This window comes from Camelina sativa, chromosome 20 (assembly GCF_030686135.1).
Source record: "Camelina sativa cultivar CO46 ecotype springtype chromosome 20, ASM3068613v1".
Lineage (NCBI taxonomy): Eukaryota > Viridiplantae > Streptophyta > Magnoliopsida > Brassicales > Brassicaceae > Camelina > Camelina sativa.
The window spans coordinates 6,028,824-6,042,098 of NC_141899.1; the positions used below are offsets into that span (position 1 = coordinate 6,028,824).

Below are 13,275 nucleotides of genomic sequence, written 5' to 3' on the forward strand. Positions count from 1 at the left end.
GGTTTATCGTCAATTTGCTAGAGCACCGACAGCAAAGACAAATGAAGTGGTGGTATATAGTACAGTAGCATCCTGAACTATTGCTGTCTTTTGATGACACCTTTCGATGGAATTAGATCTTCTTTTTTTTTTTATAATGTTGACGTGAAACCAAAAAAAGGTTCTATACATTTTCTTTCTTTTAAGGCTTTGGCTGCAACGTCATTTATTTTCATAAATTTAGATGGGTTCAGTTTTGAATTTAAACCCTACTGTAGAATATTTTTAAATGCATTAGGGGACACTTTCTTTTTCTTTTTTTTTTGTCCTTCAAAAAGTGAATTCCGTAGTTAAGTAGAACAATGTTGATATATTGCTATTCACAGTTTTTTTAGAAAAAAAAAACAACAAGAAATGGGCATGACAAATTGTGTATGGATTTTTTTTGTTTTGAGAAGATAAGTGTAGAAAAGTTTGAAAAAAAAAAGAAAGATAAGTCTAGAATAGAAAGAAAAGATATAATAATAGCCTTTTGAAACAATCTTGTTAATAATTGCTAGATTTGACTAGTAATTTACAGGGAGAAGTAAAACCTACGCAAATTTTGGAGTTACAAGGATAAATAAGATGATCCATTTAATAAGACACTGACGTTAGCATGAACAAAAAAAAAGGTGTGGGAGAGAGAAGGAACCAATTAGAGCGAATCATACACGGGAAATAGAGCAATTCTTATAGGTCCTACTCCTCCATTGACTAATTATTTCTATTTAACACTTTTGGTTCTTTTTATTCTAATATTTTATAGGGAAAAATATCATAAAAAATCTGAACTTTGCAAAAGCGGTGAAAAAGCATCAATTTTGGATGTATTGAAATAAATCTCTTATTTTTATTGACTTTCTAGTTTAATCATAAATTTTTGTTGACTTTGCCAAATAAGGGATGTATTGAAATAAATCTCTTATTTTTATTGACTTTCTAGTTTAATCATAAATTTTTGTTGACTTTGCCAAATAAGGCATCTTGTTAAATCATATAAGAGAATAAATTAATAGGATTAAATATCTGTAAAGAGATTCTGTTTAAATCATAAAACGATTCGAACCGCTTATCTCTAGGCAGAAAAGACGAGAAGGAGCCAGCTAAGCTAAAGTGTTTTATTGGTTTTAGTTCACAAACGCATTTAATTATTTCTATTGTGTGTCGCTTGAGTTTTCTTCTCCAAATTAGGAAAGTCACCGTAATCTCCATTAACACGGTGAAAGGAGCACTCAATATTGCTGCGGTTTCAATCTCTTTGCATAATCGATTCACTCTGTTCGCCGTACTCGTATTTATTAAAAGTTTTGATCTTTACTTCAGTTGAAACCCTAATTTGATTTGGATATGAAATTTACGTTGTTCAAAGTACTCATTTTTTTTCAAATTTGCTTTGACTTTGTACTTTTGGGTAGTCGAGGATTTAGTTTTGATTTCTCCTTCTCCATTTCCGACCTCGAGAGATGCAAAAAAATGGCAGAATAATCGAATATGAACATTGAGATTTGGAAGATTAAGAAACTAATCAAGGGATTTGAGTCAGCTTGGTGAATACAACCAAGTTGAAGAAGAAGACTCTAGGCAACATAGGATGGATAACCAAATGTATTTGTGTACCAATGTCAAATAAACATTTAAGTTCAGTCGGTTAAAACACATTAATTTCTACCTAGAGATAAGCGGTTTAAATCCCATTTTTGTAGCTTTTTAAAAAATTCAAAACGATGTCGTTTTATGATTTAACAAAATCTCTTAACAGATATTTAATCCCGTTAATTTATTCTGTTATATGATTTAACGAGGTGCCTTATTTGGCAAAATCAACAAAAGTTTATAATTAAACTAGAAAGTCAATAAAAATTGGAGATTTATTTCAACATATTCAAAGTTGATGCTTTTTCACAATTTTTGCAAAGTTCGATATTTTTCCCATATTTTATATAGGTTTGCACTTCTTATAATAACATATATACAAATATTTTATGGCTGATCATAAAAATATACTAATTTTTTTATAGAAACTTCTAAATCACTCCCTAAATAGGACAATATAATTTATTATTATTTTTCAAATTTCTGTGAAACATTTTAATCTTATTTGTTTTTTTTATGGATTGGATCAATCTAATTCATAAAAAAAAGATCAATTTAATTGTAACATCAAAACTATCTATTAATTTGATGATCTCAATTTAAATAGATTAATTTTAGTCAAAAAAAATCAAATGAAAATGAAGAAAATAACCATTAAAACCATTTATAATATCTTCACATTCATTCAAAACATCTTATGAAATGAAATAGATATTTTATTCAAGACAAAATATATACTTAGTGTACATTAAAAAAAAAGACAACAAAAGTAGTTCCACAAAATTTAATTTTATTAAACAAAGTATGAAAAAATTTGTTCTAACAAAATTTCATTATGAAATTAAGTTTATATTAACTCCAATTAATCTCGATTTATAAGCGTATATATAAAATAATTATTCAGCCACAATTCAAAAGATTATACAAAACTCTTATCTATCCAAACAAAAACGTGGATGATTTAACTTAGAAAGAAAAGAAGAAGAAGCCAACGGTGGCGATTATACCGACAACGGAAAATTTGGCAGTTGTCACAGCATCGCTTGAAGGTGACTCTGCACTAGGTCCGTCGCTTGGTCCATCAGCAGCACTACTATCAGGGGTGGGTGACGGTGGGGAGGAGGTAGGTGCCTCAGAGTCACTAGGACTGGAAGCACTGTAGTCATCATCGGAAACGGGTCCTTCAGCAGCAGGAGAAGATGCTTTGGGAGAAGAGCCCGAAGATGACTTAGGTGCGGTTGCCGGAGCCTTAGTTGGTGATGCAGGGGCCTTGGTTGGGGCTGCAGGAGCTTTGGTTGGGGCTGCAGGAGCTTTGGTTGGTGCAGTAGTGGGTGATGGAGATTTTTTTGGAGAGGCAGAAGGAGCGTCAGCTGCGAAAGCAGTGGCGATGATTAAAGCCAATAGAGCCAAAACGATAAATTGACGTGCCATTTTTTTTTTTAAATTTTTTTATTGAGATTAAAAGGAGGATATTCTAAAAACTAAGCAGTATTTTTTATTGTTATTTTTTTTTTTTGCTTTTTTTAGTTATACGGAGAAATACTGCAAAAGCTTTAGAATGTAGTAAAAATACGACATTTTAGAGTGAATTTATATGTTTTTGAAGATGAGAAAAGTTAGGAAAATTGATGGATATGAGAGAAAAGATGATTTTTGTATCTACTTTTAGAAAGTATTTTTTAAAATTAGGCTAAAATAGACCATTTTAAGAAAACATAAAAAGATGACTTGAAAATAAAAACCAGTTCTTCTATTTTTAAACTAGCTTTCACACAATTAAAACAAAAACTAATATTAGTAGTAGCTGAGATTGAGATTATCACTTTTGTTTGATTTTATTGCAGAATATTAGAATCTCAAAAAAAAACATTTTGGGCAATCTTAAAGAGTTCACTACTTTCAAACAAAACCCAAATAAAAACCCCAATATTTGGCTGCACAGAAGAGATATACATAACAGCAACACACACAACTGACACAAGTCATAACAAAAGGCCCAAAACATAGAAATTCCTGCATGGTCAAGTTTTATGGGGAAGTGGGTTTCGAAGACATTTGTTAATGTTCTGACAGAGTTAGAAAACAAACAACATCTCTTTAATAATTCGATCTTTTTGTTTATGTTATGAATTGCATCTAATATTGTTGTATTCATTGTTAGATGTGCAGTGTTGTTTTTATTTCTGTGAAATGTTTTCTTGTTTCTCTACTCTAACTAAAGCTTTTCATTAGTCTCGTAATCTACTGAAAAAAACGGATTGTGTCATCTAATAAATCCACGTGATTTACAACAAAGTGGCCAACCATGCTCCATATTAACTATAAGATTAACCGTAAGAATGATGACATTCAAATTAATTTAAACCAATCATGATATTATGAGTAATAAAAGTTGTGCCATCAAATAAATGAAGTAGCAGTGGTTATTGTAGAGGCCTAATTTCTCTCAATTGTTTGCTTAAGATTGAAGCTTTCACCATTCAAGAACAATTCACACCAAAATAAACTACAAAATATAACTCACAATCAAAACAAAAATAACATAAAACATTAGAATCGAAATCAAGATCAAGATCAAAATGTTCTTGTTCTGTAACAAACTTATGTACGTACGTGTGGGGGTAGATTTCACCGGTTTACTCGGACCGTACTCTATCCAATCTATCAACACTCTTCCTTCCTCTCTCAATCTGATGATGATTCTGATGATGATGATGGTCAACGCTCTTCCTTGCCTTTTCATGGTAGTCAACGCTCCTCCTAGTCCGATCCAAGTGCTGCTCGAAAGTGATTCTCAGCTTACTCTTCTTCGACGGACCTTTTGGAGGTTTCTCTTTCTCCCTTCTATCGACGCTTTGCCTCGGCTTCTCTCTTCTATCTACGCTCTGCCTCGGCATTTCCAAATCGCTGCTGTTGTTTTCTGATTGACCCGTGCTTGCCCTTGAGGAGAGAGATCTCTCCACGGTTGTGATGAACTTCTTGAGGTGTTTAATGTATTCAGGATAGTGTTCAAGATCACAGTGGTTACCACCTTCGAGCCAAAGCGGCTCATATTTCTCTTTAGAGAGTTCCCATAGTTGTTTTCCATGGGAACAGTCAACAACTTCATCACAAGTTCCCTGCAACAACAAGAAGAACAACCAGAGAGTTGTAGTTATAGACCACTCGGTTCCGGAAAAGGGAAAAATAAAAACAGAGAGACATGAATGAGGAACTCACATGAACGATGAGAACAGGGCAATTCACAAGTGGGATTTTGTCTATATTCTGCAAAAGTACATAAAGATAGAGAGAGATGCTTAATAAAAGGAAACAATCCTTCAAAGAATGAGATATCTATATTACCTTGTAGATGTCAAACCAGTATGTCTTCTTCACTGGATACATAACTCTAAGACCCGAAAGAATGGGGCTATGGAGAACCACAGCTCTTAACTGAGGCAATCGAGCAGCGAGGTCTAACGTAGGTCCACTTCCAACGGATTGGCCATAAAGGATAATGTCTTCCTGTTTTGCTCCATAGGTTTCTTCAAGACATTTATAAGCAGCTTCAGTATCAGCATATGTATGGTGCTCACTCGGCTGCAGTCAGTCACACGAAAGCAAGGTTCAGTTTATTTACTCTTTTTACTCGAATGGGTTTAAAAGCCATTAATATTTTCTTGTTGATATTCCAAAAGACAAACCTTTCCAGTAGATTGTCCATACCCGGAGTAATCATACCTGCAAAATACCAAAGCAGAGAAGCAACATTTATATAATGAATCAAGCTATGAAGGGATCTGAAGTTCTTTTGGTTTTTTCTAATGTTATCAAGGATTTTGCATATGTTCATAATTTAATATTGTGGACTAAAAAACACAATCTGAAACATAAAAAAAGCTGTCAAGAAAATACTTAGATATGGAGCAAAATCATAAGCCTTCAAAATATCTTGTAACTCAAACGAACAATGAAACAGTGAATCAGATGAAACCAAGAAGGATTCATAAATCTTCAAATTAAACCATGTAGCCAGAATAAGAAAATCACCAAATTAATCCGATTTGACTTATCAAAAAAACACCATTAATACAAAAATCCACAACATGGGACCAGATAGAAAAATTCCTAATAGCCAATTAAAAAAAAAAAAAAAAAAAGTCTATGAATATTTTGATCATATCCATTATCCACAAGATACAAACATCACAAAAACAGAACACAATATCAGACAAGAGGAGCAAATCATCATCAGAGCTATCTAAAAGATAAAGACTGAAACTTTGAACAACATACCCCATGAGATTAACCTTAAGATGGATGCTCAATTCGATGAAGAGCTCATACATCTGACCCAGATCGGCGGCGTTGCCATGGGAATAAAGCAGAGTAGAGGTAGCCATGGGATGTCTAACGTACATAGCCACGATCTCTGTTCCTCTACGTGTAGGTAGCTTAAGGATTTCTACGTTTTCACGGTGAGGAAATGGGCTCATCAGAACAAGTCCGGTCAGTTCATCGTACACCAGCTTGTAAGACGACGGGCTCGGCGGGAAAAACGCGAACTTCGCCGCTACTGATGACGTCACCCCTCCCATCTCTCTCACTCTCTCTCTCTCTCTCTCTCTCTCTCTCTCTCAGAAGAAGAGCATCCCTTTTCTTTTGTAGCTACTGAAAGATTTGAGATTGAAGCTTTTTTTTTTCTTGCTTTTCTCGGGAACGGAGAGAGAGAGAGAGAGGATTTAGGAAGAAAAAGTGGCACTTGAAAGGGTAAATGAATAGGGAGAAGTAGAACGAACCAAAAACTGTTTATTAAAGTTTGCAACTTTATGCTTAATTTTAATAATAATAATTTTTTTTTTTTTTTAAACTCAATACTATCAGACAAGATGTGTTAGCTTAGCTTAGTGTCGATGGAGTTTTATCTTTTAAAGTCAAACAGAGAGAGAGATATGTATTTAAAAAAAGGGAAAAAAATGTTACTTTTGCAGATAAAAAGGGTTTTTAGACTAATAATTTTAGCGTTGGTGGTGGAGTGATAAATCATAGGGTATGATTAAACATGCGTTATTTTATATACACTAGTTTTGGAATGGCCAAATATAAAGAGTTAACAACATGAAAGGCACCACAATGGAATGTTTTATTATGATTCAATTGGACAAGGAATAAATATCAACAACTAACGATACAAAAATTAAATATAAGATGACAAAACAATTAAGCAAAATATTATTATTTTTCTCTTATAAAAATGGAAAGAATTAAAAGAAGGGGGGGGGGGGGGGGGGGGGGTATGTTTGGTTTAGCTTCATGTTCATGGGGGTCCATGAAAAAAAATTATAAGCGGAAAGCAAAGTTTGGAGTGGTGGGTCTTCACTCACGCCCCCTTGTTTTGACAGCTTTGACACTTCTTTTTATCCCTCTTCTTCTTTTTTTTTTTGTAAAACGAATTTCTAACTTGTACTGTGTAATTTATTGTTTTCTCATTAGAATCTTTGTTACCTAAATTATTACTGTTGGAGTTGGAGAAATGAAAAAAAAAAGAACAAAAAAAAGTAACTACAATGGAATGTTTTATTACTGTTGAACTTATATTGTAGTCGAAAGAGACGACTGAGCATGTCCTTCACAAAGGCGTACACGCATTACCAAGTCTCATCCAACGACGAGGTTTTAATAAGGCTCGAGAAAGCGATATCAATATTTTAAAATATGTGTAATAGTTAATTAAAAATTTTAAACCCACGTATATAAATTGGGCCTTAAAAGTTGTTCTCATGGGCTTTGTTCAGGGACCTTACCAACGTAGCAAACTAGCAACAAGTGAAACATCTTAAAAGAAAAACAAAAACAAGGTAAAACTTACTTCCATACAATATACAGTAAATTTGTCTAACCTGTTAAAAGATGTATATATATACTTTTTGTTTAACTAATAAGATAATCTAAGTTCAAAGATAGTGTTGCCTCAAGTTAGAATATACCTTAAGTAATACTATATAAAATGCATTATCGAACAAAAATCAATCTGTAAAACAGATTGTTCAGCTCAACTTTCAACTGATTGCAATTGTCAAAGTTCATCCCCATCATTTGAGCCAAATCAGTCAAAAAGATGACCAACCAACCAACTTATGCATGTAAGTATGTGAATTTTTTTCTTTTGGCCAATTCGAAAGTAAAAGAAACTGATATACCAACAAACTTATTGCATGAGGGTCCCAAGTTGCATGCACGTGTGTCAATTGATCATCATTTAGTTTACATTCCTCTTATTCACTTTTTTTTTGTTGTCTTTCTCCATTCTCAATTATTTTGTCTGATGGACTTATTGTACAGACGATACATTTACTGATTTTCTAAATTGATAGAAAGTGACAAAGTATACTTTAGATTTTGTTTTAGCACTGTTAATTACTAGGTAACCATGGTAACATCTGAAAAAGTAAGCTTTATTATAATGTCTAAAATTAACATTTTATGATTATGTGGTTTTTAACCAAGTATAACACATATTTTAAGTAGTGATTATTATAAGCGATACATGTCAAAAAGGTTATTATTATTTAATTCCAGTTGCTATATAAATGTTTCCTAGATCCTGCAATATATTTTCTTTTTATCAACAAAAAAAAAAATATTTTTATCACAAAGATTGTTAAGTTCTTAAAAAAAAGAATAAAATGTTAATTTCTCTATATATTGTATGCCTCAACAGTCAACACAAAAGGAACTTAGGGGAAGGGTGTATTGAAACAATAATTTTGAAAGATTTTATGGGATTTAGGAAATTTGGAATTTTAATAGATTTTAAGGATATGATTCATGGTAAAATTCTTTCAAATCCTCACCTAAAACCATGAGATTTAGATTTTTATATTTTTAACTAAAAAAATCCTCTCAAATCTTTCAGAATCCTTAAAACTTATTAAAATCTAAATTCACATACTGTTTTGAATAACAGTGGATTTTAAAATAGATTTTTAAATCATCAGTTCAATAACAGTGGATTTCAGGAGACTTTTTAAAATCCATGATTGAATAACATAAGATTTGTAACTTTTACACAAATTACTTAAAATGTCAAATTGAATATACCCCTTTAATTATTATTTTAATTAATTTTAGTTATAGTGTACCTGCTATAAAGATATCTAGATCACAAAATTAATAATAATATATTTAATATTTATTATTTAAATATTTGAATTCATTATAGTTCAGGAAACATTAAAGCTTATAATCATTAGAGTTAATATAATATAACCTAAACTAATGTGTTCTTCTCTCATCAACATTCAACACCTACTATATATTAATCTATTCTTTGCTTGTGTGTGTATATAAATATTGAGGTATATATATATATAGACCAAGAAGAAAACATTAAAAGAGATACGCAGTTACATCAAAATAGGGCCTTAGTCGAATTCGAAAGACAATGCTGGTCTTATCTATCTTCTTGTCGCTAGGATTACTCCTTGTCTCTATTTTGATTCATTATATGTCAATATCTAAGAAAAATGAAACAAAATATCACATTTCTTCGCTAAATGGTAGCATGGGATGGCCTTTCATTGGGGAAACTCTTTCTTTCTTCAAACCTCATAGATCAGACTCCATTGGGACGTTCTTGCAACAGCGTGTTTCACGGTAATAGTAATATATCTACCTAAACTGAAGATAATCTTTTTTTTTGGGGTAAAATATACAACAGAAGATCATTTTATAATTGTGAATGTATTTTTTAGATATGGAAAAGTGTTCAAGTCAAATATATGTGGTGGAAAAGCCATAGTGTCATGTGACCAAGAACTCAACATGTTCATACTTCAAAACGAAGGGAAGTTATTTACATCGGATTATCCAAAAGCGATGCATGACATTCTCGGCCAATATTCCCTCATATTAGCCACCGGAGATATTCACAAGAAGCTTAGAAATGTGATTATTACCTTCATCAATGTCACAAAGTCGAAACCCAAATTCCTTCACTGCGCAGAGAACCTCTCTATCTCGATACTAGAGTCGTGGAAAAATTGCCAAGAAGTCGAATTCCATAAAGAAGCTAAAATGGTACGTAATTAATTAATCAATGAAGTGAAGACTGAAGATATAATTGATCTTGTTCTAATTTTGATAGATTTGCTGTGGTTGAATCATATAGTCTACTCTCAGTGTTATCGTTAACCAACTCTTGAGCATCAAGCCAGAAGACCCAGCAAGACTTTATGTATTGCAAGATTACTTATCTTATATGAAAGGATTTATCTCGTTACCAATACCGCTTCCAGGAACGGCTTATACAAACGCTATTAAGGTTACATCCAATACTGATACATCAAACGCAATTATTTAGTTTTTTTCTCCGGTAACATTATATTTAAAAGTTTGGCCACTTTATAAGAAAATAAACACTTTGATTCTAGGGTTTTGCAGTTCTATATATAACTTGGGTAGGGGTTTACATGGATACAAGTTTACAATGCATAGCATATATACTATATAGTTATATTTTTTTTTCTGCCAGGCTAGGAAGAGATTGTCGGCGAGGGTTATGGGGATAATAAAACAAAGAGAGCATGAAGAAGAAGAGATGAAGAAGGCAATAAGAGAAGAAGATTTTCTAGATGTGATCATTTCAAATGAAGATCTAAATTGTGAAGAGAAAGTCAGCCTTGTGTTGGACATTTTGTTTGGAGGCTTTGAAACAAGCGCTACTCTTCTTTCCTTAGTCGTTTATTTTCTTGCAAAATCCCCAAATCTACTTAACGAACTCAAGGTATCCCCACTCTCCTCCTTTTTTCTATGTATGTGTGTATATATAAAATTATTTATGTAAGTGAATGTGTACAGGAAGAACATGAATCCATTAGAGCCAAGAAAGGAGAAGGAGAACTTTTGAATTGGAAAGATTATCAGAAGATGGAATTCACTCAATGTGTATGGTTCATAAAACGGTCCCATATATATATATATATATATTTTTTGCTATTTTTCATAAACTAGTTTGGTGAAGAAAAAAAATCATTTGATGACAATTACATTAGCTAGATCTTTTTTTTTTTTTTTTTTTTTTTTTTGGGACAAACACACTAGCTAGATCGTTAGTTTTCGATTTATTCTGTTACATTAACATTATGAAATTCAATGGGTCGAATTTATAGGTGATGTTTGAGGCGCTACGATGTGGAAATATCGTCAAGATGGTACATAGAAAAGCTACTCACAGTATCAATTACAAAGGTTAATTAGTTCTACTCATCCTTTTTAAATATTTTTAATATTTAACTCAAACTAACTCTAATATGCTTGATTTTGCAGAGTATGTGATTCCAAAGGGATGCAAGGTGTTTCCTATCTTCACAGCAGTACATCTTGATCCATCTCTTCATGAAAATCCTTTTGAATTTAATCCCATGAGATGGACCGTAAGTAAAATCTTGATACATTCAAATGGTAAGAAAAAAGTGAAAATGTGAAATTAATTAATTTTTATTATAAATTTAAAATAAATAGGATAAGACGAAGATGAACAAGAAAACGATGGCGTTTGGAGGAGGAGTAAGAATATGTCCTGGTGGTGAAATTGGCAAACTCCAAATTGCTTTCTTCCTTCATCATCTTGTCCTCTCTTATAGGTTTGTCTCCGTTTTAATCACTCTCTTTTGTTGACTAATTAGTTGGTGGACACTGCCTTACCCGACATATATAATCATCTATTAAACTTTGGGTTAAACTTTTGTTAGTTAGATTTATATTTAAAACGTTTTAATTTAATTTTTCAGTTAATTAACAATTTTACGTACTTGTAGACCTGATTGAAAAGATATATGTTAACGATCGATACGAATTTGTTTGACCAGTTTGACACATTTACTTACTCATTTATATACGTTACCTAAGAAATTTATTTATAATGGTAGGTGGAAAATAAAGGCTGATGAGATGCCAATAGCGCATCCTTACGTGGAGTTTAAGAGAGGCATGCTTTTGGAGATCGAGCCAATTACAATAAGTTAAATCCTTAATCCTTTTAGAGATTAGCTGCATTGATAAGTAATCCATTTTAGATGGAAATTTTATTTAACGTTTAGGAACAAATTCAATGTCTATCGATCTCTACTCATAGAGTTGTGTGGAACGATCAGTTTCGTGTTGGGATTTTAAAATGAAATAACTATTTGCCTTTCGATATGATATATCTTCTATTACTGTTGGCACGTTAATCGTTTTTACTCAACATTTACTTAAATTGTTAATGTTTCGAATGTCAATTATTTCCCATTTCAAATATGTGGGGTTAGAGTGTTACGCACACATACTAGGTAATCTAACACGATAGCTTTTAAGAAAGAAAAAAAAAACATACAATCCTATCAAATTGTATATATGATCAAAACTGTAAGTTAAAACAAGGGTTAGTGTTAATTACACTTACAAGTTACAAGTATGATCAAGCCGGTATCATAAGTATTAAATTTTTCCTTCGCAAATCAGTTACAAACCAGACACATAAGTAACCACGTGTAACTAGAAAAATACAGAACCATAACTTTTTTATTTTCTTTTTGGTCATAACTAAACTTAATGTTTATGTAGATCCGTCTTTACATAAGAACTCACTCTAGGGGATGGTAATTTAGAGGGCAAGTTACCATTTCGGTCTTGAAAAGATTTGTCAAAGACATACTTAGTGTTAAGAGAAGAAGGATTAATTTGCATGAAAAGGTAATTACCAGCAAAGAGATCACCAAAGTGTGATTGACTCTCCTTCAACCTCTTCAGTAATTTTGAGATTCCAAGTTTAACCCTACTCGCTTTCTTCCTCACAAATCCCCTAAGTCTCCGGATCTTTACTTTAACCCTAATCCTCCTTCTTCCTCCCAATGACACCACTCTCCTAAACCTGTACATATATATAACAAAGTCTCATGAAAAAAAGATTCTTCATCATGTTGAACACTTCGGTGATATCAAAACAGTTGTAGTGAAGGTGGATTATGTAGATAGAATCAAAACCTGTTAGAATATAATGATGATCTTCTTCTTGTTGTTTGGCCGAAGACATCATCATCTTCTAAAGAAAGCCTCTTGTAAGGGATATTGGTGATTTTGAGAGAGGAAGCCATTCGAAAAATGGATTAGAATATTTTGAGTATTTTTTTTTTTCTTTTTCCCAAGAGATATCTTTGAGAAATGTATATCATCAATGAATTATATGAGTTGTCATTATTGTTGTTGTTGATGTTTCAATGTGTATAGCTGGTGGGTCGATTTATTTGAAGTAGTTAGGTGCGTGTACGTGAATTTAATGCGATGCCTTAAATTTAGTTTTGCAAAAATTTTATACTCTAATTTAATTTATCCCTTGCAATAAATGGTTTTATACTGTTAGAAAGTAAATAATGTGCGAGTGAGAGAGAGAATATGACAATATGTCATTGAAATACATTTGCACTAGACGAATTTGGTACCGTCATGCAAAAGATTAGAGATCTACATATAATGTAACGCCACTAAATTTGTAACACATCTGAAATTTCAGTTACATTGAATTTAGCGTAAGTTGGATTTGCGTGGAAGTTCCATACTAAGCTAGCGCCACATGTTACTGAAGTTAAGACAAGCGTACGGGGGTTGGTTGGTTTGAGTATATAAGCACATCATGTGATT

At 32.3% G+C, this 13,275-nt stretch overlaps 3 protein-coding genes and 1 pseudogene across 5 annotated transcripts; 1 reads left to right on the forward strand and 3 right to left on the reverse strand.

Annotated features, from left to right (window-relative positions):
- Window positions 1-2,387: 2,387 nt before the first annotated feature.
- Window positions 2,388-3,173, reverse strand: LOC104769673 (classical arabinogalactan protein 6 pseudogene; annotated as a pseudogene). The gene has a single exon (XR_015593043.1). The product of XR_015593043.1 is annotated as a classical arabinogalactan protein 6 pseudogene (transcript).
- Window positions 3,174-4,054: 881 nt separating this feature from the next.
- Window positions 4,055-6,708, reverse strand: LOC104735457 (uncharacterized). The gene is made up of 5 exons (XM_010493939.3): window positions 5,893-6,708; window positions 5,301-5,337; window positions 4,960-5,196; window positions 4,834-4,881; window positions 4,055-4,733 (listed from the first exon to the last, which is right to left on the reverse strand). Exons 1-5 carry the CDS (start codon window positions 6,192-6,194, stop codon window positions 4,251-4,253), a joined length of 1,107 nt encoding a protein of 368 aa, XP_010492241.1. The 5' UTR covers window positions 6,195-6,708; the 3' UTR covers window positions 4,055-4,250.
- Window positions 6,709-8,886: 2,178 nt separating this feature from the next.
- On the forward strand, window positions 8,887-11,796 carry LOC104769675 (cytochrome P450 724B1). 2 transcript variants are annotated; one of them, XM_010493940.3, is made up of 9 exons: window positions 8,887-9,252; window positions 9,351-9,675; window positions 9,767-9,919; window positions 10,130-10,381; window positions 10,456-10,542; window positions 10,767-10,845; window positions 10,924-11,030; window positions 11,119-11,240; window positions 11,526-11,796. In XM_010493940.3, the coding sequence occupies exons 1-9, from the start codon at window positions 9,041-9,043 to the stop codon at window positions 11,620-11,622; spliced, it is 1,434 nt and encodes a 477-aa protein (XP_010492242.1). In that variant the 5' UTR covers window positions 8,887-9,040; the 3' UTR covers window positions 11,623-11,796. The 2 variants fall into 2 exon arrangements, with proteins under 2 accessions (XP_010492242.1, XP_087361419.1); XM_087505293.1 differs by lacking the exons at window positions 10,924-11,030; window positions 11,119-11,240; window positions 11,526-11,796 and having other exon boundaries at window positions 8,903-9,252; window positions 10,767-10,850.
- A 254-nt stretch (window positions 11,797-12,050) lies between these two features.
- LOC104769676 (uncharacterized) lies at window positions 12,051-12,952 on the reverse strand. Its single transcript, XM_010493941.3, has 2 exons — window positions 12,622-12,952; window positions 12,051-12,508 (listed from the first exon to the last, which is right to left on the reverse strand). Exons 1-2 carry the CDS (start codon window positions 12,729-12,731, stop codon window positions 12,187-12,189), a joined length of 432 nt encoding a protein of 143 aa, XP_010492243.2. The 5' UTR covers window positions 12,732-12,952; the 3' UTR covers window positions 12,051-12,186.
- Window positions 12,953-13,275: the final 323 nt, after the last annotated feature.

Excerpts from the sequence above, each read along its gene's own strand:
- LOC104735457 (XM_010493939.3), bottom strand. The coding sequence starts at position 6,194 with ATGGGAGGGGTGACGTCATCAGTAGCGGCGAAGTTCGCGTTTTTCCCG. Across the intron at positions 5,338-5,892 it reads CTTAAGGTTAATCTCATGGG|GTATGATTACTCCGGGTATG; the intron begins GTATGTTGTTCA and ends GGTATTTTGCAG. Across the intron at positions 5,197-5,300 it reads ATGGACAATCTACTGGAAAG|CCGAGTGAGCACCATACATA; the intron begins GTTTGTCTTTTG and ends GACTGACTGCAG.
- LOC104769675 (XM_010493940.3), top strand. The coding sequence starts at position 9,041 with ATGCTGGTCTTATCTATCTTCTTGTCGCTAGGATTACTCCTTGTCTCT. Across the intron at positions 10,382-10,455 it reads ATCTACTTAACGAACTCAAG|GAAGAACATGAATCCATTAG; the intron begins GTATCCCCACTC and ends GAATGTGTACAG. Across the intron at positions 10,846-10,923 it reads TCACAGTATCAATTACAAAG|AGTATGTGATTCCAAAGGGA; the intron begins GTTAATTAGTTC and ends TTGATTTTGCAG.
- LOC104769676 (XM_010493941.3), bottom strand. The coding sequence starts at position 12,731 with ATGGCTTCCTCTCTCAAAATCACCAATATCCCTTACAAGAGGCTTTCT. Across the intron at positions 12,509-12,621 it reads TCATCATTATATTCTAACAG|GTTTAGGAGAGTGGTGTCAT; the intron begins GTTTTGATTCTA and ends ATATATGTACAG.